This window comes from Trachurus trachurus, assembly GCF_905171665.1.
Source record: "Trachurus trachurus genome assembly, chromosome: 13".
NCBI lineage: Eukaryota > Metazoa > Chordata > Actinopteri > Carangiformes > Carangidae > Trachurus > Trachurus trachurus.
In genome coordinates this window covers 20,042,476-20,067,972 of record NC_139892.1, presented here as the reverse complement: position 1 = coordinate 20,067,972, position 25,497 = coordinate 20,042,476, and the positions used below count along the sequence as shown (strand labels likewise).

The 25,497-nt window shown below is 41.1% G+C and overlaps 1 protein-coding gene across 1 annotated transcript in view; it reads right to left on the bottom strand.

Annotated features, from left to right (window-relative positions):
- Positions 1 to 25,497, bottom strand: part of fchsd2 (FCH and double SH3 domains 2) — a gene marked incomplete at its 3' end in the record, with an annotated part of 72,190 nt that overhangs the window by 9,854 nt on the left and 36,839 nt on the right. Inside the window, exons 4-13 of the mRNA XM_083984631.1 lie at positions 20,005 to 20,084; positions 19,640 to 19,784; positions 19,373 to 19,506; positions 16,323 to 16,377; positions 15,994 to 16,122; positions 11,728 to 11,850; positions 10,867 to 10,962; positions 9,706 to 9,780; positions 5,850 to 5,966; positions 5,631 to 5,735 (exon numbers count right to left, since the gene is read on the bottom strand). Of these exons, the coding sequence (XP_083840757.1) occupies positions 5,631 to 5,735; positions 5,850 to 5,966; positions 9,706 to 9,780; positions 10,867 to 10,962; positions 11,728 to 11,850; positions 15,994 to 16,122; positions 16,323 to 16,377; positions 19,373 to 19,506; positions 19,640 to 19,784; positions 20,005 to 20,084 (1,059 nt within the window). The remainder of the gene's footprint in view (positions 1 to 5,630; positions 5,736 to 5,849; positions 5,967 to 9,705; positions 9,781 to 10,866; positions 10,963 to 11,727; positions 11,851 to 15,993; positions 16,123 to 16,322; positions 16,378 to 19,372; positions 19,507 to 19,639; positions 19,785 to 20,004; positions 20,085 to 25,497) is intronic.

The window sequence follows — 25,497 nt, the reverse complement described above, 5'->3', positions numbered from 1 at the left end:
GGCAAGGGAGAGAGAAAATTAGATATGTAAACACTTCTGAATTGTGCAGTGATGGCAGACGGTCTGTCACACACATCCACACAGCAGCACTTAAGTAAACAAATATTTATGTATATATATTTTAATGACTAACAGTTTATTTTGGGCAGAGAACATATACATTTAGGGATTTTCAATTCTATTGATGTCTATTTTCAAAAACTTTCAAGGCCTTGATCCCCCCCCCCAAAAGTCACATACCGGTACTTTTGAGGATGTAAGTAAGGGAACCCTGTTTGAATTCAATCTTCACAGGAAAAACTAGTGAAGAAAAATGTTGTAATGTTTTTTGGGGGGAGCCTTTTAGCTGTGTTTGATCGCAGTTCAGTGACAGAGCAAGGATTTGAACTGGATTTGCACCCAAAAAATGTGTTGAATTTGTGTCATGTACTCTCTAAAAACTTGCTTTACTTTCTTCTAATGAGCTGTGAACACTGGACATGTGCTGTGTTTTTTGCTAATGAGACAATATGACGAGGCTACAACCACCAGTAGGGAAACCCCTGAGACATCTGTCTTGCCTCCATGTCTTTCTCTTTCATCTTTGATCCTTTCTCTTTTTTTCCTGCTGTCTCTCACCATTTTCATCAACTTCCTCCTTAATTACCCTCTCCTTTCCCTTCTCGCTGATGCTGACAGAGCAGATTGATGGCCGGTGCCTCCCTCCCACAGACGCAGACGGACACATTATCAAAACTCCCAAGCTTTCATCCATAAAATACCTAAGGCCCTCAAAGGCCACGGTTTTCCTTTCTGTTAGCAGCACTCAACAGCCTTAGCTGCTGCCTCTGTGGGGCCATTAACATACCGACTCAAAGAAGAGAGTAGTTAAAATACTGGCTGATACACTGCAACAATGATGTCAGTCGCCAAAACCAACAGATTAAGCAGCCTGTGGTGTGAGGATTGATCACTGATGGAAAGATTGTACAACCTTGGGCACAAAGACAGGCCAGCTGGGCAGCTGTAATCATTAAAATCGACACAAAGTTGGACTGAAAAAGAGGTAGGGAGATACTCTGAGGATAAAACTCAGCTCTTTGATTATTACTAATATAAAATGGTGCAAGATTATCATTGGAAGATTTCCAGATGAACTTATTTTGTTGTTATTTTATTTTCCAGTCCTTATTAGTTTTATTTAGTCATTATGCTACAGCACCTTGTTTCTCAAATGGGGGTATGCGTACCCCTGGGGGTACTTGAAGGCACTCCAGGGGGTACGTGAGATTTGAAATATATATATCAAAATATATATAAATTCCAAAATCCATTAAAAATAATTATCTAATGGATATTTCAATAAAATCTAAATTCATAAACTAAATCTTATATCCAGTGGGCTACTTAATTCATGATCCTAAAAACCCCAGAGTCTCCCCCATACCAAGATAGTTTGGCCCAACCTGACATTTACCACATGTCAATCAAACAACAGAGTTGTGGTTGACGCGTAGTAGCAGCAGCGCTGCTTAAAACACGGAGGGATAAGTGATAAAAAGGTGAAACCAGAGTTCAGAAGCCAGTAATTACAAGAATATGTGATGAAGGGCATTAAGTCCACAAGTTTCAACCCACTCGAGGCATTGTGTTTTATTCTGTGGGGAGAAGTTAGCAAACAGTGGCATAAAGCTGGCTCATCTCCAGCCGCATCTCATGCACGTCATGTCGGTGAGCATCCTGAGTGTTTCAAGAGGAAACTTTATGAGTTATTCTCTGGCTCTCAACCTGTTGGAATTATGATCCAAAGTACACACCTTTATGATTGAGCGATATCCCCCCATGCCAACATGTTCCAGGACACAGACTGACTTGCAAAGCAGTAGGCCTACTGTCTGGACTTTTTTTTATGTGTGTGAAGAAATGTTTATTCATATATATTTATCTAGAATTAATGTTATGAATTCATTTTGAGGACAGATATTTATTATAATCACAAAAAATAGCATTTTAAATTGATTGATGATTATTTTCATGTGCACAAATCTTTATATATAATCAAGTTTTATTTAAAGCAGAAGTGAGTGATCCGGTCGTTTTCGCTAATGCTGCGTTCCAGGCAGGCTTTTGAAATCGTAAATTACAGCTTCAAGTCACAACTTACGACTTTGTAGCGTTCCAGGCAACCCACTCGTGTTTTTCCGACCTGTTTTACCGGTGAAAGTCACTATAACGGCCACTCGTAACTTCCGACCGGTGAACTCGTACCTGATCGAACTGGTATGACTTCACGGTCGGAAAAATACGAGTTTCCTTGAACGCACCATAACAGTCCTCGTCGCTACGTCACCACATTCACGGCGTTCCTTGGCTGCACACACAGCCCTGCATGCCGTTCTCTCTCCTCATTGGATAAAAACTGTAGGATACGATAAATGTTTTCTCTTCGGCTAAGAGCAGAGCAGAGGGACTGACAGACCCGTGTTTCAGTCCAAACACTCTATGTAAGTGATTGCTGTCGGAAGATATAACTATTTAAGACTTATATTAACACAAATATATCACTCACTTCTGCTTTAATTATTTTTTAGTCTGTATTTCTATATATTTTATTTCAATAGTTCAAAAGAGGCCACTACAAATGACCAATGTTTTACACAGTTATAAAGTAAAATAGGTCAGACACTGATGACACAGTGCTGTGTTTTATGTCTTTTGGTCCAAAAAGGCTTTGCGCTGGGTAGGGGGTACTTGGCTGGAAAAAAATAAAAAAAAGCCTGGAGGCACATTCTCATTACATTTAATGCATGTATACATATAAGACTATTATATCATGGTAAGTTCAAGTAGATTTTGATCATAGTAATATCACTTCTTCTTGTTTCTGTGCCAAAAGATTCAGATGCAGAGTCTTTTGTGGAGCACCCAGAAGTTAAAATCAGACCGGCATCAGTGGAGCAGAGGATACTGGATCACACTACTGTTTCTTTCAGTTTATAGATTCCATTCAACATGAGGTGAACAGCAGAACAGAAACAAATGTCAAACTTCAAACATAATGTGCTGCTTATTCTGATAATCCGACCTCCCCATACTCTTCCATTACTGCAGCAGCGTCCGTGCGCTTTTTGAGATGTTTTTAAAATAACCCTAAACTCTGAATAAACAGTTTGCATGGATAATAATTACATCTCCTTAAACTTGTACATGATTCGCAGCAGTGTGATTTATGCTTCCTGCATGGTATTTTAAATACCAAGATGAATGATTGTGAGACAAGATAAGAAATCTCTGACATTACTCTCACTACACTACGCATATTGAAATGAGAGGCTGTGGGGGAAACAAAACCATTTCTCAAATAAACCTAAAATATGTACAAGGTGTCTCTCTCACTGATTTGCCTGCAATTTGACACGCAGTGAATAATGGTTACAGTTTTAGCACAGATTGTGCATCGACTCAGCATTTGTTGTTGTTGTCACAAGGAAACTAAGCAATTTATGAAATATCAGCACATGATGACAGGTAGCAAGGCCAACTATGCAATCAATCTCTCTTACTGGCTGGTAGCAACCCTCTGTCCTCAGGCTTGTATTTCACACATGCTGTTCCTGAAATAGGAATGAGTTTTCGCTTGTTTGTGATGCCAGGGTAAAATCTAGATTATTACCCTGCAAAGCATTATCAACGTGCACTTCTCCATTGGGTACAGGATCTTTAAAATATCTTTCAGTCTACAAAGAGACATTCCCTGGATATAGGTTGTCATCTTTACCTCTAAATTTCTATTCTAAATGTAGGTCGAGCCTCAGTGATTTCAAATGGCTATTGAAAAATCGGATGGAGGTGGGACTTCATGTAAAAGGAAAGGATGGCACTCTCACTACCCGGATAATGCGGTAATCAAACCCGGATAATGTCTTTTGTACTGCTTTGTCTCCCTTTATAATTCTGTGATAAGAGCTGTGTGATGAAGCCATTTGTACCAAATGAGCTCATAAAATATTCATCATCTTACTCAAGGTAATGGTGGCCTAGAAGAGCAAAGAATAGCAGACAGACAGTGTGACTGAGAAAGACTTGAAGCAGAGCGAAGGAGACAGAGGGTGGGGTAGGAAAAGATGGTGTGGTCACATGTTTGCACTTTGCAATGAAAAGACTCCCTAATTATTCTGTAGCAAGTGAGATCACAAGCTATCAATAGTGTTGCTTCAGACTAAAATAACCACCAAAACTACTTAATCACCAAAAAGCTGAAAAATTAAATCATTGACCAATAATTTGAGCAAAAATTTCTTGGAGGATAAAAATGAAATTGCAGAGACACAGTGATCTCACCAAGGATGACATCAGAAATTAAATACTTTTGACCAAAACAGACAGCAGGGGGTGCTAGATATTTAAAGTCTGCAATGAAAGGTAGCATAGAGGCAAAGAGGTAACAGGAAGAGAGTGAATGATGAGAATAAAAGTTAGGGAACAGAACAGAGGAGAAAAGCCTAAACAGCCCAGATACTTTTGAGACAGAAAGCCGTGACTGAGTGGAGGTGAGGAAGATGAGAGATGATGATGCAGCGTTCTCATTCATAGAGTGACACACTGAATCTGCGAGAATCAATACGTAAATGATCGATAACTGCAAGTGGAAAGGCTGAGAGGTGTCGAAGGAAAAGAGAGGGAGTGTCGCCATAAAGTGAGAAGAAAGATGGTGAGGAGGAAGGAAAAACTGGGGGGTGGTTGATGAAAAAGCAAAAAGAGCGAGAAAGAAAAGAAGAAATTGATTCCCACAATGTAAGACCTCAGAGTTTAGATGTAACTGCTGGAACTTTTACAGCTGCGTCGCCATCATAGGTGTGTGTTGTCACACTGAGCTACTGAGACAGATATGACTCTGCAAAAGTATCCGTAAACCCCCACAACTGAACAGAGTGCAGCAAAACCTTATAGAGCCACATACAGGAGGAGGTTATTGTTGGACTGTGTGGATGTAGAATAGCCGAATGGATTGAATGATGTGCCGCATCCTACAAAGTGAAAAGGTGGACGGATCAATCCTGAGGGATGTTTGTTGATTGCACTCTGCTACCTCAGGCGTGCTGATGAGCAGAGTGATAGCCAAGTGCCACCGACTGCATTCAAAGTCTGAGCCAAATAATTAGTCACTCAGCCCAAACACCAGGTAGGAGAAATATGACAAGGCAGAATTCTCTGCTCTCACTGCCACAGAGGGTTTGCTAGACTAACACTGCAGTGACACTGCTGCACCCACATAAGTATACACAGTATATATAAATATATTATACATCCTTTATTTCAGAAGAGAGGAGACAACCTCCATACCTGCACTTCCTGTGTATGATAATAAGAGTCTGGAGCCTAGACTAGACTGGGAGGATCCTGGACAGATGCCAGTCCATCACAGAGCTGAACTTGACAGTCAACCAAATTTAGAGTTTCTAACTCGCCTGTCCTTGCATGTCTTTGGACTTTTATTGGAGAATGCAGCACGTCGTGGACAGAAGCCATGTAAACATGAGTTTAAACACACACAATAAGGTGACGGTGCTGAGGGATAACATCCTATGATTCATCCTCTGTTAAATGAATTTGTGATCACAAAATAAATGTTGACAATCTGAGTCACACACCTCAGCTTTACGTATGTTTTCTTTGGTGTCTTCTATCTTCAGCTCCAGATCTAGTCTGCCTTGCTCCGAGGCGGGCAGGCCGTGGCTCTCACACTCCTCCAGAGACTGAGAACAACACGCACACAAACACATAACTTGATTAGAAGCAGCATCTGTGTCTGTTCCAGATATCCACAAGTGGGTATATGTGACAAACATGAGTATGTGTGGTCGTCTTACTCTCTTGTAGTGAATGATATTCTTGTGTTCCCTGGCCACCCTGGTTGCCCATTTCCTGGCCTCCTTGTTCAGACTGTGCTCCTCCGTCGTCCCCGTCTCCGACTCCAGCTGACGACTCTAAGACAGACAAACGCACACACACATACCAGACAGGCACACGTGCCGTAAAAGGCAGTCAAACACATACACACACACACACACATAAGTGCATACATAAGCATCAGTGACAACAGTACAAGGTGTTTGATATGCAGAAGCTGTTAATTAAGCTAAAGAAAGTGTGAGAGAAAGACTGTTTCTTTCTCACATAATTAATACAGTGTGTGTTCTATTGTTATCCTCTTGGAATGAAATAGCTGGTATTAAAATCACATGTGAGAGAGCATGAGTGTGTGAAAGTGTGTGTGTTTTTGTTTGACTGCATGAGGTACACATACAACAAAAACACACATGTGGGCCTGTTGGAGAATCTGCATGACTTTCCAATTAACATTCAACATCAATAATACCCATGTGGTATTTTTCTTCAGGGACTAATTAATGCATTAAATCTGACTGTAAATTCTGCATTTATATTATTCATTATTATTATTGTTTATTATTTATATATCACTAATCCACTGTTTACCATTTATTTATAGTTTCTGACGGGCACTGAAAACCCGTTTTCAACCAGCTTCTTAAAAAGAGTAATGAGGTGAATGTGGCACATAGGACATGAACACACATACTAGTCTTTTTTGTGCTTTTTTCACTGATTTAAAGTGAGCTGGGCTTAGTTTAGACCATATTGTGTTGGCAAATTCTTTGGCATATATATTGTTAAAATGACCATGACATACTGTATATTCTGGCTGGCTACAATCTGAGCCTCAGGATGTGCATGCGTCAGTGTTACAGAGGAGTGTTCACAGACCTGAGAGGCTGGGGTTCCCATAATCTGATAATGAAAATGTGTTCGCCAGACAAAGGTACAAGATATTTTAATTGCAAGTTTCTGTGCACATCATATCTATTAATTATGTGCTGCTTCAGTAACAACAGGGCATACATCTGGCTAAGTATAGGTGTGAAAAGGAGAGCTTTACACTGGAGATTTACAGCTTAATTACATTCAGGCAAGGGAACATGGCAGGGAGTTAAGGCAGAGAGGCAGAAAACTAGATTTAAACAGTGACTCTAAGCTGACATGTCATGGAGAGAGCTCAGCTAATTTGTGTCTTTATAGTTTTTTAAACCTACTGGCGTGATATCAATGGAGTTAGGAGAGTAAATATAGTAGAGTCACAAAGAGTTTCCACATGCTGTAGGTTTAATGGGAATGCTGTCATGCTACACTTTCAATCTTCTCTTTGTGTGTTACCTTACAGGGACTTGCAATGTTGAAGCTCTGTTCATTCATGTTATAGTTTAGCTTTCAGCAAATATGACATATAATAATCAAATTGTATAAATTAATTTATGCACCAATGTCAAATATCTATGTCAAATATATAATGTCAAATATGAGCCAAGGTCACAATAATGAACCATTACCAACTATAGTAAATGTGATAACAGACTAATCAGCTTGCCAGCTATGGGAAATATGAACAGCAAAGTTAACTGAAAATGGTGTGATCCTGCTCTACTTCAATAACAACCTCTACTGTGGTAATAACAGTCATTTAGCATACTGCATAGAACAACTGTGTTATTCTGAGCACAGCAGGGTGGGGTGAAAATAAACTTTGTCAAACTGTATTTGTATGCGTGTATGAAAGGGAGGTACAGTGTACACTGGAGGAGTGTGTGAGTTTAAGTCTAAACCCTGGGGCCTTGTTGCTCACTCTGAACACTTGTTGGTCTTTACTATCATATTATTGTAGGGCTGTGGTTTTGCCACAGTAAGAGGCCTCTACTCTCTCTTCCAACACAGATTTGCACCATTTAGCACAAGTCAAGGGCTCCTGTTGTTTTCTAAAAAAAGCTTGCAGAGACGTACCGGTACAACTGTCTTATATATCACACTGAACAGCTCCTGTGGCTGTATTTCTATGTAAGATGGTTTAATGGATTTTTAAAAGCAGTGGGAGCCAGAGACTCGACTCCAGGGTGTCTGCATAACCCGCAGAGCAGTAGAGCAGAAAGTATAGGGCCTTCTGACTTTTGCAAATACACTGTTGCAATTAGACCTTTTGTGTGGAAGGATTAATGGCCAAAAGGAAAAATAATTAAAGGTGTTATAGCAATAAACAAGAAAAATGCCTACATTCGTATCCAACTTTGTTTCAGTCTTCGCTTTAATATTTATTGAACATTCAGCACCTGCACAGCGAGTTTTATAAAGTGCTGTTTGCAGATGTAGACACTTCTAAGAACTTTCTCATCGTTTAGACTTTTGCATAGTCATCCTCAACATTTAGTTGTAGTGTGTGGCCATTTTGATCAAATGCAGAATCTAACAATGAAATTAAGGCATGCAAACAATAGAAAGAAAAAAAACAAGACAAGACTATTGTTTAAACCCATAACCAAACATGCAATTAAATATCACACAAGCCAAAGATTTGACTCATTCCTCATTTCAACAGATGATGCAACATGGTTACGGCAACTAATGAATCATCTGGTGCTGGAACTGCGCTGCTCGCCAACACGAGACAGTATGACAGCATTTCCATGCAGCAATCACTGTCATAACTGTGGTATTCAGCAATCCAGCGTATGTTTCTCTTGTTTAGAGCAACAATAAAATGCAGGGTATAGAGATCCTATAGTAATAATACTGCAACATAGAGAAGTTGTTTGATTTACAACTAATAATGCTGACTTACTCTTCTCACAGTGTATCCAGTTTCAGACTCTGGGGTAATGATAAGTATATAAAATATGGGTAGGTTGTATGAACTTATATAATATATTCTATAAACAAAATGACTGCTTTTGTTTATTCTGGTCCGACTGCTCTGTTGTTGCATTAAAGGAAAGCCACACAACAAAACATACACCCATCATATTTACTCTGATATTTTACACCAGCAATGATCATGATGTCACAAGTGCGGCTGTAGCCACACCTGGGTGATCGTGCTGCAGCATGCAACAGTGATGGTCACGTCACTTTGACAAACAGACAATGGGACTATGATCATTAATTTTCCTCGCAAAAACTTTTACTGTATTCTGAGAGAAAATGTACACACACATCTTTGTCTGCAGTTATGTTCCTGTTCACAGTACGCCAAGACGAATCACACTTCTCCCACAGCCAAAAACATGAAAAAAAGAAATAGTTTATAGAGCACAATACGGTGTGAACAGTTATTAATAAGACAACATGTTTGCCCAATAACATAATCCTGGTTTGCATCGCTGTGAATCTCTTTTCTCTTGGCGATTCTGTGCACAAACATTTTACATGCTCATGCTCATAGTCCCCTGTGTGTTTTTGTTGAAACTGGCTAGACATGCTGTAATGGCTACTCCATGTTCTGTTTAGGAACAGGGATGGGTCCATGCTGCTTCCCAGAAAAGATTGTTGGGATGTGAAGGTCATTCAAGTTGACTAACTTTCTGTCTGACTGACGGCAGTAAGACAGGGTTAAGTCAGGTAAGAAAAAACATTGGCAGTTGAGTTGGTCAGAGATCATGTGCAAATTCAGTGTGCATACTGACATTGGGATTTATGTATAAACCAGTGTCGTGCAAAGTTGTCTCTCTTCTTAGGGTTGAAATGCATTATTAAGTAAACTAAATGCTTCCTTAAGTATCAGTAACACCAGCAGAGATAGCTGTATAAGGATATGAATGGAAAAGATGATCCATGGTTTGTGTCAGGGATGATGATGGGGATGTTTACAACAGTTAAGACTACCTGTGCCAGGGTCATTCTCATGGCACTGACGGGCGACGGCTCAATGTCCACCAACTGCTGCACCGAGCTCAGAGTCTGGCACACACACATACACCCAGGCAAGTGACCCGCACACACGCACGCACCCGACAGCAGCAGCAGCAAGCACACAGACACACAAATACAAGGAGGAGTTAATGGAAAAAAGTTCAGGGAAAAGTGTTAGCAAAGGTTGAACAGGATCAGGGAGACACAAGGAAGGAACAGCACATGGTTACACAGAGAAATGTCAGAATCCCAGAAAGAAAGAAAAAAAGATCGGAGAGGGAAACAGAAACTGGCACAGTGACAGAGTGAAAGAGATAGAAGCTGAGAAACAAGGAGAGCACAAAATGACTCAGACACAGGAGAGAAGGAGAGCTTCTGTAAAGTGGAATTAGGACCAGTGTCCACTGGGAGACATCTCTTGTTTAGCCAGCAATACTTAACAAGTCTTTGGAGGAATGGGACAACACGATGCCCACGGCTGATCAAACTGACTCTGATCAATCCACTACAATTTGAAACATTTTTAACATTCAGCAACAACTTGATTTGAAAAGATGTCTACACGATAAAACACCATCTAGAACTAAAAAAGAGAAGCTCCCAGTGTACACACGCAACATTTGGTATTAAAATGACAAGAATTAGAACACAGAGTACATTGATGCTGCTATGCAATCAGTAGACGGACTAGTTAAGTGGACAACTCCGTCCTGAATTGTTAACGTAGAATAAATTCTCCAAAGGCTCAAGACAAAAGAGCAAAGCATCTCCCTGGAGAAAAGGAATGATCAGAGCTTTGTCTCTTTGATTTCAAGCCTCTGAGTCCCAGATGTATTAATGGCATTCTCTGCAGATGATGATGATGAAGGTGCATAAATTCTGTTTCAGTGACTGAGATGAACTCACAACTGGAGCCGCTGTGTCTGTGTATGTGTATATGTGTGTGTGATTGTGTGTGCGTTTGGCAGAAACAGCACGGGAGCAATAAATGGACTGTCCTGCTGTGTGTGAACAGGTTCATATACAAACAATACAACTTCCAAGATCAAGCTACTCAAAGCTCAATAGCTCAGTGCTGCTTGCGTATGGATATGAGCGGAGTGGACGCGTCATGTGCAGCTGTGTGTGTCTCACCGTGTCACATTCACTAGGCTGGAACTGGAAGTCGTGTGCTTTGTGAAAGACTGGATTCTCCTGCATGAACAACTGCTGGTTGAACTCTTGTATTATCTGAGGAAAAGAGAGAGAAGGAGGAGGAGAGAAAGTCAATCTGGCGCCTTTTGCATGCGGCTTTCCTGCTGTGAAAATTTGTCAATATTGGAAAACCACATAACTTCAGTGGATCCACACTGAGCACAGCCGCTTTACACCCACGTTTCCTACCGACAGTGGGTAAGTATTTCATATTCATACAAAGATTTTGGGGGTTTGATGCTTTGAATATCACAGAGTGAAGTGATGGTATATTGAGAATCCTGCTATCGTGCCTGAACACACACACAGACCGTTGATGAGAATCAGACAGGGTGTCATTTTTGGTTGCATTATTTTGCCTTTGTATTTCAATTTCTTTTGGAGCAAGTTTTTATGAAGACACAAAACAGAAACAAGAAACAGCCGTGCGCAAAATGTTTGGCATTTATCATCTGCATGTCTCATTGTTTCTGACACATTCGTTTCTGCATTTTGAAGTTGATTTCCTTAGATATTTCTTGACACTGGTTTGTGATTTTTTTTTTTTTTACTGTAAATGCTGAATGCGCCCCACTCTCTGTCAGAAATAATGTGCATTGCTATCACAAATAAAATGTCTAGAAGTTCCATTTCAACAAAGAAATACACAGTCTTTATACAAAATACACATTTTCATGAGGTTATTATGTGAAAAAAGAGTGATAGTATCTATCAATGCCATAGGATCTATTTTTGAGAAAAAAAACCTCAGTATCTCTACAAGTTATAAATGAGCACAGTCTCTCACCACAACTGACTCACCCTGGTGGATTTGTCCAACAGGAACTGGAAGGTGTTGTGTGTAGCTTGGGAGGCCTCTAGCTCGGTGCGACACAGCGCCACCAGGTAGTCTTTCACATGCTCATAGATCCTGCCATCCAAGGCCTGGAGGACAGAGAGAGTCCGTGAGAGTTACCGTGAAGAAAGGATTAATTCAATGTAATCTGTCTAATGAAATAGAGAGTGCACGGGAATCAGGAGGAGACACCAAGGATGAAAAAAAGACAGAGGAGAGAAAGGAGGTCAAAGAGGAGCTGAATGAAAGCCAGTTACTACAAATGCCTGAGCAAATACTCATTTTTATCCTACAGTCTGTACGACGTGACGGGCCATTGAATTTTCACACCACCGCAGACAGCAGAGCTTTATTTCTCATCATCAAACATCCAGCAATCATTTAACCTCATCTATCCTATAACCGGGAGCCTGACCGTAGCGTAACAATGCTTAGTTGTGTCCTTCCTGTTCCTGTTGTTTTTGAGCCTAGAGTAACACTTCACCTTCTATGCTTCGTAGGTTATAAAGGGGCAGTAGCTTGTTTACATAAGGCAAGGTCTAAACAAGAGAGCGGTAGTTTTAACAGTATTTGTCCTTAAGGCATGGGACAAGTGAATGGCTATTCAAATTTTTGTTTACAAAGTTTATAAAGTGTTTAGTTTACAAAGACATAAATCTATGTTTGGAGACGAGAACAGTCAACTCATAGTCTTATGATGCAGAGCTTTACTATGCTTCCTCTATCCTGTTATTGTTCTTATTACTCAGTAGAGCTTTGTGACATCATATTTATTCCCTGAAAAAACATACTTTTCTCACACTGATCTTTTTTTATGAATTAAATCAAACCGATAAAGAAAAGAAATGGAAGTAGAGAAGAGATGGAGTGAGACAAACAATGAGCGGCAAGAGTGGGTTGGCACGAAGTCAAAGGAAAGACAGAAACCAAGCAGATGTTTTCATTTGACAGTTCTTATCATTAATGTTCCGATGCACCGATATGAGGACATTTTAATGAAGTATGGAGTCCAAATGAGCAGCTCTTCTACAGTGGGAGCTGCGGCGGTGCTGCCAAGCTGTAGGCCACACTGCCAACAGACAGATCAGACAGAGAGGAACGAGACAGAGAGAAAGAGAGGCTAATGGAGAGGAGGAGGAGGAGGAGGAGGAAGAGGAGAGTGAGTATTTGAAATGGTATAAAAGGCAGAAGTGGGTGAGAGCAAGAAAGCGAGACAGACTGAAAAATGAGTGTATGGGAGAAGCGCGTGTGTGTGTTTGTAAGAAGTGTAGAAGTGTTCTTTGGATTGTGTTCTCACAGCTGCAGGGGAAGGTGAAGGGGTTCAGATTCCAATTCAACAAAACACAGAGACCACAGACTCACTCACACACACACACACGCGCACACGCACACACGCACACACGCACACACACACACACACACACACACACACACACACACACACACACACACACACACACACACACACACACACACACACACACACACACACACACACACACACTCCTCTGGCCAGAGGAGCTCACACTCTCTCAGAAAAACTGGATACACTGTGTGCCGGTCAGGGGATGTTTTAGGCCACAATGCAACCTTCCCCCAAACATCTACAAACTGACTGTTTCTCTTACATACACAAACATGTTTTTAAATATAACCCCACAACTGCACACACGAAACACGGACTTATTAAACAATGGGATATTGACAGGGAAATTATGTCATTAAGGGTGGGTTGTTGGCTGACTTCTCTCTAAATGTTCCCCCATCATTCTGCTCATTTCCTCCTTCCCCTTTCTTCCCTTCCTCCCCTCCTCTTTTCATCCATTTACGGTAGTGTTGAAAAGAAGTGAGTCAGCTTCCAGAAAAAGCCCCATCCCCATTTCGTGGTCAGCGTGTGTATGTGTATGTGTATGTGTATGTGTATGTGTATGTGTATGTGCAATCGGATTGAATGACTGCATCAGTCTGAACAATAAGTGCAGGACGGAGATCCTAATAGTGCAGCAGAGCAGAGGTGGAAGTGTAAAAGCAATTGTGTGTGTGTGTGTGTGTGTGTGTGTGTGTGTGTGTGTGTGTGTGTGTGTGTGTGTGTGTGTGTGTGTGTGTGTGTGTGTGTGTGTGTGTGTCTAGCAGGGCACTTTTGTGAGTCTAGCAGGGCACTTTTGCAATAGACAGTACTAACAGCAGTGGCTGCCAACAGCAGAGGGAGACGTGGAGCAGTCTGTTCTTCCTCTGCCCTTTCACTGCTACTGTCGCATTGACAAGGACAGAACCGTTCAGTATAAGATGCATGTTACTGCTGCGTCCTGCTAGAGTCCTCAGCACAGTCACTATTTATAAAGTGGACCCCTGATGTAAACAAAGCTATCAATTGAAAGTCTCCTCCTTCATCATTCCCACAAACCCATTCTTTTGACTGTCATTGGCCTTAACTGATAATCGTGCTCTAAAATAAGATGTAATATTGCACTGAGGGCACGGCAGATGTTGTAGTGCTGCCAAAACTATATTGTATATTCACTATAATTTTCTTTGCTTTCAACTATGATCAATGTCTGCCACTGTTGCTGCTGTCCTGGCTGTGTTTCTGGATGTACCTCAGTGACAAGAGAGACATCTCAAGCCTTTGAAAAGAGCACAGACTTTCTGGTGACGCAGACTTTGCTCTCTCTCTCTCTCTGAGGCGTGCTGTTATCGCTGACTTTCAGGTGAAGACCTGTAAACACTGCAAACTCCCAAACTGCGGAGAGGACCGAGAGGACGAGCAGATTGCCTCCCTCCAGCAATGTCCCTCATTCTGTTTGTGAGTTTGCGTGCACATATTTGTGTATGTGCATGTTTCCCTGCAGTCCTGTCCTTCTGTCACAAGGAGCTAAGGATCTATTATTCAGAATGGCCTCATAGTATAGATGCGTACACATGCCCCAGGCAGAGTATATGAGATAGAGGGAGTAGGAGAAAAAGAAACATGGAGACAGAGGATATATGCGACTTACTTCACTGTAGAAATATGTGATGTCTGTGTGCATGTGTGTGTCCATGTGTGTGTGTGTGTGTGTGTGTGTGTGTGTGTGTGTGTGTGTGTGTGTGTGTGTGTGTGTGTGTGTGTGTGTGTGTTTGCATGCATGCATGCTAATGATAAGATTATTCTCAGATAAAGCCATTAATCCATATTCCATCATAGGTTCTTTGTGGGCAACCTGTGTTAGTGAGCAGAAATCATTTTCAGACCTGGATTTATTTACATTGATTTAGTCTAATTTCTACTAACTCGTATTTCTATTCTCTCTCTATAAGCTAGAAAGGTCATGTTGTGCCAGATGGAACATGGTGTTTGCACAAACAAACAGCAGCTTTGCAAACACAGACACTGAATTCGCTACCGTGTCTCAACTTTATACTTTGAGCACCCTAATGAAAAACCATGTAACCAACCTACACCCCACAACCACATCAACACAAAAACAAGCACATTTAAGTTCACTGTGATGCACAGAAGCATGTCATATGAAGGCGTCTCATCTGATTACGTGGCCCGCATACTCGATGCACACAGAAAATGAAAACATCACTGATGCTGCAAAGTTATTTGCATCTATCCTTTGATGACCTTTTTGTATTCTATCAACAAAATAGTGTTTATGCCACCTCAAAGCTGCGTGATAAGCTTCCCTCTGGCATTGGTGCAGTTCATTCAACAATGTGAAAATTATAATTTCATGCCTACTGTTGATTTGGTAAGAGCAGACATCAGGATGGCTCATTTTGCAGGATTTTTTCTTCTCATAAGCCCCTTTCAAATCATAAATCCAGAGTTCTCTCTTTGAAGACTCAAGACTGTGAAATCATCACTTTTTCATGTGTGCTTTCCTCATCCAACTAGTTCACCAGGACTGAAAGGGAGAGTGACTTTGTGCACTGATAAAAGGAGGACATTTTACCCTAAATTGAGCTTTGATTCAAAGTAACTCCTCACTTTGAATTTTGGAACCAGAAAATGTTTCCTCGCTCCTGGAGAATCCCTCAGGGTATTATCAGTGTTTGAGATTCTTAAATCAGTTCTGGTTGTAGTGACGGGGAAATGTGGTTACAGAATAACAAAGTAATCTCCTGCTGGCCGGATACTATTTGATACAAATACACAGTTTAACTAAAATCTCCACATTCATGGATTCTCTCTCTCACACATAACTCGCACAGCTCAATTTCATTCACTTTCTCTCTGTATTTACCTGTATGCAGTGCAGTAGATCTGTGTGGTAGTAGCGGTCATGGTGAGCGTTGGCAGCAGCTAGCGTTAGCAAGTAGTCATTCCTAGCTTGTGTCGCCTTGGAGTTACAATCACTTCTCTTAGCTTTCAACTGGAAGTAAAGAGGGACAGACAACGTTATAATGCAGTATTACAGAGAGAGACTGGAACTTTAAGTTTCAAGTGAGTATATGAATCCCCATTTTAGGTTCTTAACAAAGTGAAAAGATTTTGTTTTGTTTTGGTTAAAACACTCTGTCTATAGAGCGGGTGGCGATTCTGTGTTTTTGTCTTTGTAAAGAAGACTCTTACCTTTACACTTGCTTTCTGTAAACTAATTCTTGACTGAAAAAGACCCAGTTTAGACCTGGAAAAAAAAACAGCATGCAAAGAAGTTAACAGTAATCTTGGGTGACCAAACGTCTTCTTTTGCCTGGATATGTCCACTTTTCACGTCCTGTCCAGGGCGTCCGGGGGGTGTTTAAGAATTCATGAATATGTCCAGTTTTCATTGTTTTTCACGGGACTGTTAAACATGTACTTAAATTGATGATGCTTTGCACAGCTTACTATTACATTTTGTTGTGTGTGAGAAAACGTCAGGGTAGCATCACTTCTTATTACAAACTATTGAAGTGATGGCCTTCATAGCTCACTTGGTGCAAAACGAAGCCTGAGTTTTGACTGCAACAGTACAGTGTGAGACCGGCTGGACTTTTTTTATGCAGTAGGTTGACTTTCTAATACAATAGTGTTTTTATCATTTTTTCATTCCAGGGGGCTTATTTTTATTTTATTTTATTTTTGTATCATTAATAACACGTGAGAAGCCTATCTGAATTGGTGTCTCTGGTTATAGACCAAAATAGAGATATTATTTTGTTGTATAGCTTTATTTTATATCCATACAGACGAGGCATACTAATAGATCTTCTCAAAACTTTATTGATCAATCTCCTCCAAACATATCACTGTGACAATTAAACCACAATTAACCTTTATGATAATAAAGAGGACTGTGTCTGAAAATCAAATTATTCCAACTTTATGGGCAATCGTGTAAGGCATCTTTTTGTAAACTCCGAGAATCATTTAAAGGGATAGTTCACCCAAAATTGAAATTTCACTCATTATCTACTCACCCTCATGTCGACTAAGGGCTGGGAGAAGTTTCAGAGTTATCCGTGGCTTCTCGTGGTTACAGGGGGTCTCGGCATAGCAGTGCATGTCCATATAACGGTTGCAAATGGATACCAACTGTCTTCGTAACAAAAAGACACACCAAAAATCATCCAAATACCTCCATGCTGCTCGTATGTAATATCTGTCTTGTATTGAAGCCCCGAAATGCGAAATTGTCCCAAAAAAAATTAAATAAGTCTATTTTTCAAGCTTGTTTTGTAGCGGAAGCTCCTCTTCCATGAAATTTGGACGAACCAGGGTCTGTCCTCTTCCCAGTTCGTCCAAATTTGACGAACCAGGAAGAGGAGCTTCAAGAAGCTTCCGCTACAAAACAAGCTTGAAATATTTAATTTTTTTCGGGACAATTTCGCATTTCGGGGCTTCAATACAAGATGGACATTACATACGAGCAGCATGGAGGTATTTGGATGTTTTTTGGTGTGTCTTTTTGTTACGAAGACAGTTGGTATCCATTTGCAACCGTTATATGGACATGCACTGCTATGTCGAGACCCCCTGTAACTCAGAGAAGCCACGGATAACTCTGAAACTTCTCCCAGCCCTTAGTCGACATGAGGGCGAGTAGATAATGAGTGAAATTTCAATTTTGGGTGAACTATCCCTTTAAGTATCTCAAGCTGGAACCAAGTGTCCTCTTAAATCAAAATATGGTCACCCTAAGTACCGGTAATCAATATGCAATTTTACTTTTAACAATATAGAAAATGCTGAAAAAGGAACTTTGTTTAATCTTTTTCACAACCCCATTGACATTAGATTCAGTCACGCTGATGGATGAATAAATCGTATATAAACCATAAGGTAAGACATATAGGAGAAAAGGACAGAGGCATTTCTCCAACATAATAACTCTGATCTCTCACCTCTGATTCAGTGCAGTCGTCATAAATTGACCCTGAACAGCCTGCGACTTGACACCAATAAATCTCAACACGATCCAGCCATCATGATTTATTTATATTGATGGTGGCATCAGAAAGACCTGCCTTATAAAATGACAGAGTAAGCAAGCTTGTGTGCATGTGTGTGTGTGTGTGCTCGTATTTGGTCTGCTTTTCTGCTCTACTGTGTTTATATGGATGAAAACAGGCCGTGTTAATTCTACAGTATTACCTGTGTTATTATGTTTGCCACTTGCTTTACCTGTATTTGTTAAATGTTTTTTCTGTGATATGTGCAGTGTGTATTGTTTCTATATCACACCATTTTCTTTCTGTGTGTTCCCTAAAAGGCTAATAGCTATTTTATTATACTGAAATACACACATACACACACACACACACACACACACACACACACACACACACACACACACACACACACATGTGTAATAGCACAGAGCCAATGCAGTAATTCCTGTGGCTTTGACTTTCTACTGAGTGATCGAGAGGAGAACAGAGCTGACTGGCCAATCGATGCAATGAAGTGAAAATGTCATCAAAGTCAGTGCTACCTTGGGCTGGCTGGAAAACAACACTCATCAACAATGGATCAAACTTTGCTGCAAACTGCGACACTGGAAAGCTCCAAAAACTTTGAATTCTTGAAGCAGAAACCCAGTCTATTTAAAAGCCTCTTCAGCCTACAGTATTTTAAAAAAGCAAAACCAACCAGTGTCATTGACATATTTTAATCTACCTATCTGAGAAGTTTATATCTGTTAGAGCCCATATCTATCTGAAAAAGGCTGAGAGAAACTAACTTCAAACATCCCCAAACATGATTGTGGTTTAGTTTATTGTGTTGCACTTTTGGACTTGTGGTGTTTTCCTGCATTTTCTTTGCAACACTCTCACCGAGTCTTAATGATGATGTGTCTCCCTTTCTCTCTCTCAAACTTTCACACACATAAACACACAACCACTGACCCTAAAAATCATTTTTCCCCCCAACTGACAACATAGCTTTTGTGCCTAAATGAAAGAGCCGTCCCAAATGAACCCGTTTTTAGTCTGAAATTTGTCCCCAAGAAGTAACCTAAGTCAGACACATCCTCTCATTGAGGTTAACCAGCTTTGTTTTCTTGGTGGTATTTTTTCTCATGAAGGACACCATTTATTTAGTCAAAGCGTATTCATTTCTACACACATCTCCACCAACACACACACACACACACACACACACACACACACACGGGCACGGCCCTGTGGTAAACTTACTTGGCTTCTATGTCGGCCTTCTCTCGTACAGCGTGGGCAACCTGCTCACAGTCGTAGTATTTTTTCTTGGCTTTGGCCAGCTCCTTTACCGACTCCTGCAGCTCTGCCTGAATGCCGCTCAACTGATCTATGGTCTGTGAAGGGAAATTGGAAGACACGCAAGTTGTTAAAAAGAGAGTGTGGGAGCATGGAGCGATGCTGTAGACGGCGATAAAGATTTACTTCAGGAAACGATGGCCAACTCCAGCTGTCTGCACATCCACTCACCTTTTTGAGTTGCTGTTCCTTGTAGAGTCTGACGGTCTTAGCAGGATCTGATACTTGACTCTTGTAGTTGTCGCACACGTTGAGCCTGGACTGGCTCACCTGCACTGTACCTTCTAAGTAGGACCTCCACACTGCATACACATTCCTAGTTGGAGAGAAAAGCACAACTATGCTGCTCAGTGGCTGTTGCAACTCATCGTCCCAGGAGCAATTGAGTTTTCCTGCAGAGTGGCAGAATATTAATGAGGCAATTCATTTCCCTATTTCTGTTTTTTATTTTTTTTTAAAACAAATGTGGTGGGATGGGCCAGGAGCTCATAAGCACATCCTTCACTTGATGGCACTATGGATGCACACAAACCTACCTGTAGTCTGTTCTCTGGTCATCAGGGTTGATTCCAGGCCAGTCTCTCTTTAAGTACTGACTTGCTAACTTCTGCAGAGCCTGAAAGCACAAGAATGAAAATTAAGCAGTGATAATTAAAGTTTAAGTATCTGAATAGTGAATCCATGATGCTTTCAGAAAATATGAGTCCTTCTGTCACGATGAAAAACCTGAAAATTACAGTTTATGAGGCGATAGATTGCAAAATTGATTCTGATTCAACTTGTTTATAGTCTCTGTCCTAAACACAAACTCCCTGAGATGCTCACAGTTAACAGGGTATACAACACACTGAAATATTCTACTTGACTGGAATAGATTTACTAATGACTGATAATATTATGGAAAAAAATAAGAGACAAGAGTGGCAGGGGAGAGTGGGACAGTGTGAAGCTCCATCAATTCAAATACCAGTTTCTTTGTTAGTAAGAGTAGACTTTAGGACTGGATGGATGCATTATTATTTTATGTGTTTAAACTTTACACCATGACCAAACCAGAGGGACAAAGAACAGCGAATAACTTTATTGACCAAAGAACAAACTGAAAGATGGATAGATTTCAGTTTATTAAGATTAATAAGAGTCATAAGAAAAGTTTACTGGCCATCTGTCATACATTACGTGTGTCATACGTGTGACTCAGCTGGCCATAAATATTTCATAATAAGAGTACATTCAGATTTTAAGAATCAATGCTCCAAGTCCTTCAAAATGTAACATCTCTTCAATAAAACTAGTGGAACTGTTTTAGAGGACTAAGATTAAGGAAATAGTGACTGTTGACAATCACTAAAGTCAAGTTGCACAGTGTCCCATGTTACTGCTGTGAGTGTGAATGGCTCTACAATACTACACTTTCTGTGTTTTGTTTGGTATGGTTATATTACATTACTATTTCAAGCACGGAGCCAAGATCCTGACTTTTGCACTCAGTAAACAATACCACAACAAAAAGGATCAGCTCTGTGTCAGTAAGAGTGAATGCCCCAGTCAGCTCCAGCGCGTACAAGCAGAAACCCGAGGGCCCTGCGAGAAAGGGTAACCTACATCTTTTGGACTGGGTCACTGTGTCAGTAGTGACAACTTGCAGACACTCTGCCCTTGTGTGCCTGTGTATCTGGATGTGTGCAAGCAAATCCTCATTAATTAAACAAACTAGAACAACAACTACAACAACAACCCAATCAGGGACACCCTGCCACTTTCATATACAGCAGATCTGTGTGTAAATGAGACGGCCTCCTCTGTTCCCCAGCCGTCCATTCTCCATTTACGTCTACTCTCTCTTTATCTGCATATTTCAGTTCCTATCTCTGACATCAGGTTTTTCACAGGGTGATTTCCAAAATGTTACACTGTCACTTCCGTCATCCCCACAACCCAAACATTAATTTACACATATCTTCAGTCTCTGTCTCACATCATTGTCTCTACCCTCTCTCTCTCCCTCTCTCTCAATAATTTAATCACCAATCTCTCTCTCATCTTTCACATTTTACCTTTCACAGATGGTGTTTTTTCTTGTGCTCCTTGGACCTGAAATTGTCTCCCTCCAGTTAACACACTATACTTTGTCCTAGGGGAGACAATGGCTGCATGACCGCTGGCACCCAACAATTAAATCCGATAGATGTAAATGGCTATACCCCATTACTTTCTTAGTGTTCCTCTCTGGGAGGAATAACAGCAGACTGGGAACACATTTTGTGGTAAATTAAGTGTAAAAGGTAGTACCACTTTGCAATTATGTGCATAAAGTAACAAAGAAGTCCGAGCTCTTTAAGGTTCATTTGTTGTCTTTCTCTTCATTCATTTATGTCTTTGTTAAGCACCTTTCAAATGATCCTTGCCTTATAATTATTATTATTAAAGCAGAAGTGAGTGGTCCGGTCGTTTTCGCTAATGCTGCGTTCCAGGCAGGCTTTTGAAATCGTAAATTACAGCTTCAAGTCACAACTTACGACTTTGTAGCGTTTTAGGCAACCCACTCGTGTTTTTCCGACCTGTTTTACCGGTGAAAGTCACTATAACGGCCACTCGTAACTTCCGACCGGTGAACTCGTACCAGATCGAACTGGTACCACTTCACGGTCGGAAAAATACGAGTTTCCTTGAACGCACCATAACAGTCCTCGTCGCTACGTCACCACATTCACGGCGTTCCTTGGCTGCACACACAGCCCTGCATGCCGTTCTCTCTCCTCATTGGATAAAAACTGTAGGATACGATAAATGTTTTCTCTTCGGCTCAGAGCAGAGCAGAGTGACTGACAGACCCGTGTTTCAGACCAAACACTCTATGTAAGTGATTGCTGTCGGAAGATATAACTATTTAAGACTTATATTAACACAAATATATCACTCACTTCTGCTTTAATTATCCTTAAATGTCATTACTGATGAACAGACAGACCTTTGAGGTTAAAAAGCAGCTTTACAAGGAAGAGGTGGTATACCCTTTTCTAAGTAAATGTTTTGATTACTTCAGGAAGTGGTGAGTGAGTCTCAGTCTGATTTAAGGTATGTTACCTACAGTGAGATGTGCAAGTGCCAGGAAAGTAAGAGATGAAGTAAATTCATACACGCACCAGCTCATGCATGAATACACACACAAACACCCACACTCTCTCTAGGGAGGGGCAGAGTGGGTGTGGATGGTGTTGGTGAAAGACCGAGTAGCTGTGTGTGTGCATATCTGTTAAAAAAAGACTCTTTCTGTGTTTGCATGTGTGTGTGTGTATGTATGTGCGTGCGCGGGCGTATGCGTGTGTGTGGTGGGAGGGCGGGGGTTATGTGAGGACAGTGACTGACAGCTGAGACAGCCACTGACTGTCAGCAGGCAAGCTGACAAGACGACTGATTTGACAGCTAGACTTCAGCACCACAATGCTCCCCGCTGATTTAAATTTCCTCTAAGGTTTCATATGGTTACTCAGATTCCAGACACATAACACCTGCTGCAGCACAGGTTATGCTAACACCTACACCTCCACAGACTTTTATGGAAATACAAGAAAGCCTCATAGTCTTGCCACAGTTCAAATGCAATATAAAGTGCACTGTTTCCCATCAAGTTAGTTTTCTTTTATTGCTCTGGTTGTTGTTTTTTCCGGCAGCGTAGACGCTTTCTACTAATGCTGGGTTTAAAAATGCCGCTCAAGTAGTTTTTCCAGGCCGCTCGGAGTACCTACCCCAAGGCAGGGACTCGTTTTGCCCAAATTACCCCAAAGTTCCTGCAGTTGAAACAGGGATTTGGACTAATACCTAATACATGGTTCCCCACTGCAAATACTTTAATTAAGTAACTGGTGGTGACAAATAAATAACAATATACAGGTTGATTGCGTCACATGATGTCAAACAAGTAGTGACCCTCTTCTACTGGGGTCAGGTTGGTGAGATTTGATTACATATTGTGATTGGACAGTGACTCAAATCCTCATACATGCACGCAGCACTGACTGCATACCCAGTTACGCAGAAAGGCAAGGGTGGTTATGTCTATGTGTTGCATACAGCTCTATAATGAAATTGTTGCCATTTGAAATAAAATAGAAAAAAAACAGGCAGGCTGCCACTAATAAATCAATGTACGGGAAACACTGATAATAACATATGTAAAGAAAGAATAACCCCGGATATCGTGGAAAAGATAAGAACTATAACAACTTCTCAGTCTGTGTGAGAGAAAGCTCTTTATATTATTATTATCTCAGCGCTGGACAGAGAGTTTTGATGATGTTGTCCCTGTTGATGATTATGGTTCTCAGGAACTATGGTTCGAATGTTCTGGTAATTTTAGTTTGATCACACACAGCATTTGTGTTGGTGGCCAAGAGGCCGGATACATAGTTGTCCTATTAATCTTCAGTAAGTTCTACTGTCTGTCGACCCCCGTTTCCTCCACGACAGTGGTATTAGGGAGAGGTTACCTCAAAGCCAGGATGGACAGAAAGAATAATTACAGCGGACAATAAGTACAGGCATTTCAGGCGTCAAACCCTGTTTTATAGCCAGCACACTATTTAAAGGCCCTTGAGATGAGTCTATGGTGACAGGCCTGCTATCTGCGCGAAAGCAATGGCAGTTAAACTTGGCAATGACTGAATGGTGAGAAACACACTGAGTGACTGATTTGTGATAGCTTCACTGAAGTGCTGTTGGCAGACTTGGGAGGGTTTTTTGGTGCTTTTTCATTTTCCCCTCGCCGCCTCACTCTAAATTCCCCTCATTCCATTTTCACTCCATCTCTGCTTCTTTTTCTGTATCCTCCATTTTTTCCTCTTCATTTTCCTCTCTCCTCTTACACTTTGGTTCATTTTCTCTGGCTATATGTCTTCTTTCCACCAGCTCCCTTGTCCTTATATTCTGCAGGACATCTCATCCCTCCATCCCTCTTTCTCTGCTGTCATCACCTGACCACCACCTGAACAGCTCGTTGCTATAGCAACCCCTCTGACCTTCCTATGTGGTCTGGGTAAGGTGGAACTGCTCCTTGTACTGTAATACACACACATGGAGAAAATAGGCGCACGCACACTCGTACCTCCTGTTTTTGTGATCAGAGTGGCAAACAGGGCACCCAGACAGCAGGATATCCTGAGGAGACCGCTGCACGCAGGCTTGTGTGTGTGTGTGTGTGTGTGTGTGTGTGTGTGTGTGTGTGTGTGTGTGTGTGTGTGTGTGTGTGTGTGTGTGAGAGAGAGAGAGAGAGAGAGAGAGAGAGAGAGAGAGAGAGAGAGAGAGAGAGAGAGAGAGAGAAAGAGATTTGACGAAGGCAAAAAAAAGTAGACAGAAAGTGGTTGAATATTGTGTTTAAGCATGGTCAGTTTAAGTATGTCAGTTAGTAAGCTAATAGCCTGTGATTATTTTCATTACTGTAAAATGGTCTGTGTGAGTTCGTTTGTATGGCTGCTGTTAAAAGTTTCATTTTCCACAACCACAAATTGCAAACTTCTTTCTTTATAGCAAATGTAATGGAGTGGTTCTATATGAGGTACTGTATATAAAGGGAATAAATGTGTAATTGAGAAATAATAAGAGCTGAGGACTTTGTTGAAATTACAATATATGACTGACTGTCTGTCATTTTCTGAGTTGTTCATCCCTTCAAAACTGTGCTTGTCCCATTTGTTCGTCACTGTTCTCTGCACAGAAAGTTACCTTGATACTTCCTCCTTCTGTTTACTCTCGCTCCTAGACTCTCTTGTTTCCTCCTGTCTCTGGCTCTGTCACTTTTGCTGCTGTCTCTTTCTGATTTCCTCCTGCCTTTGTGTCTCGTCTTCTCAACCCCCTTACTTTCTCAACTTCCTCCAGAATCAATATACTTGATTTTCTCCCGTCTCTTCCTGCCTGCACTTCGAAGCACTCTGCTCCGTGTGTGTGTGTGAGTGCGTGTACGTAAGTGCATGTGTATCGGCGTGTGCATGCCTGTGAGTGTCTGTATTGGGTTAGGTTGTCTTTGTCATCCA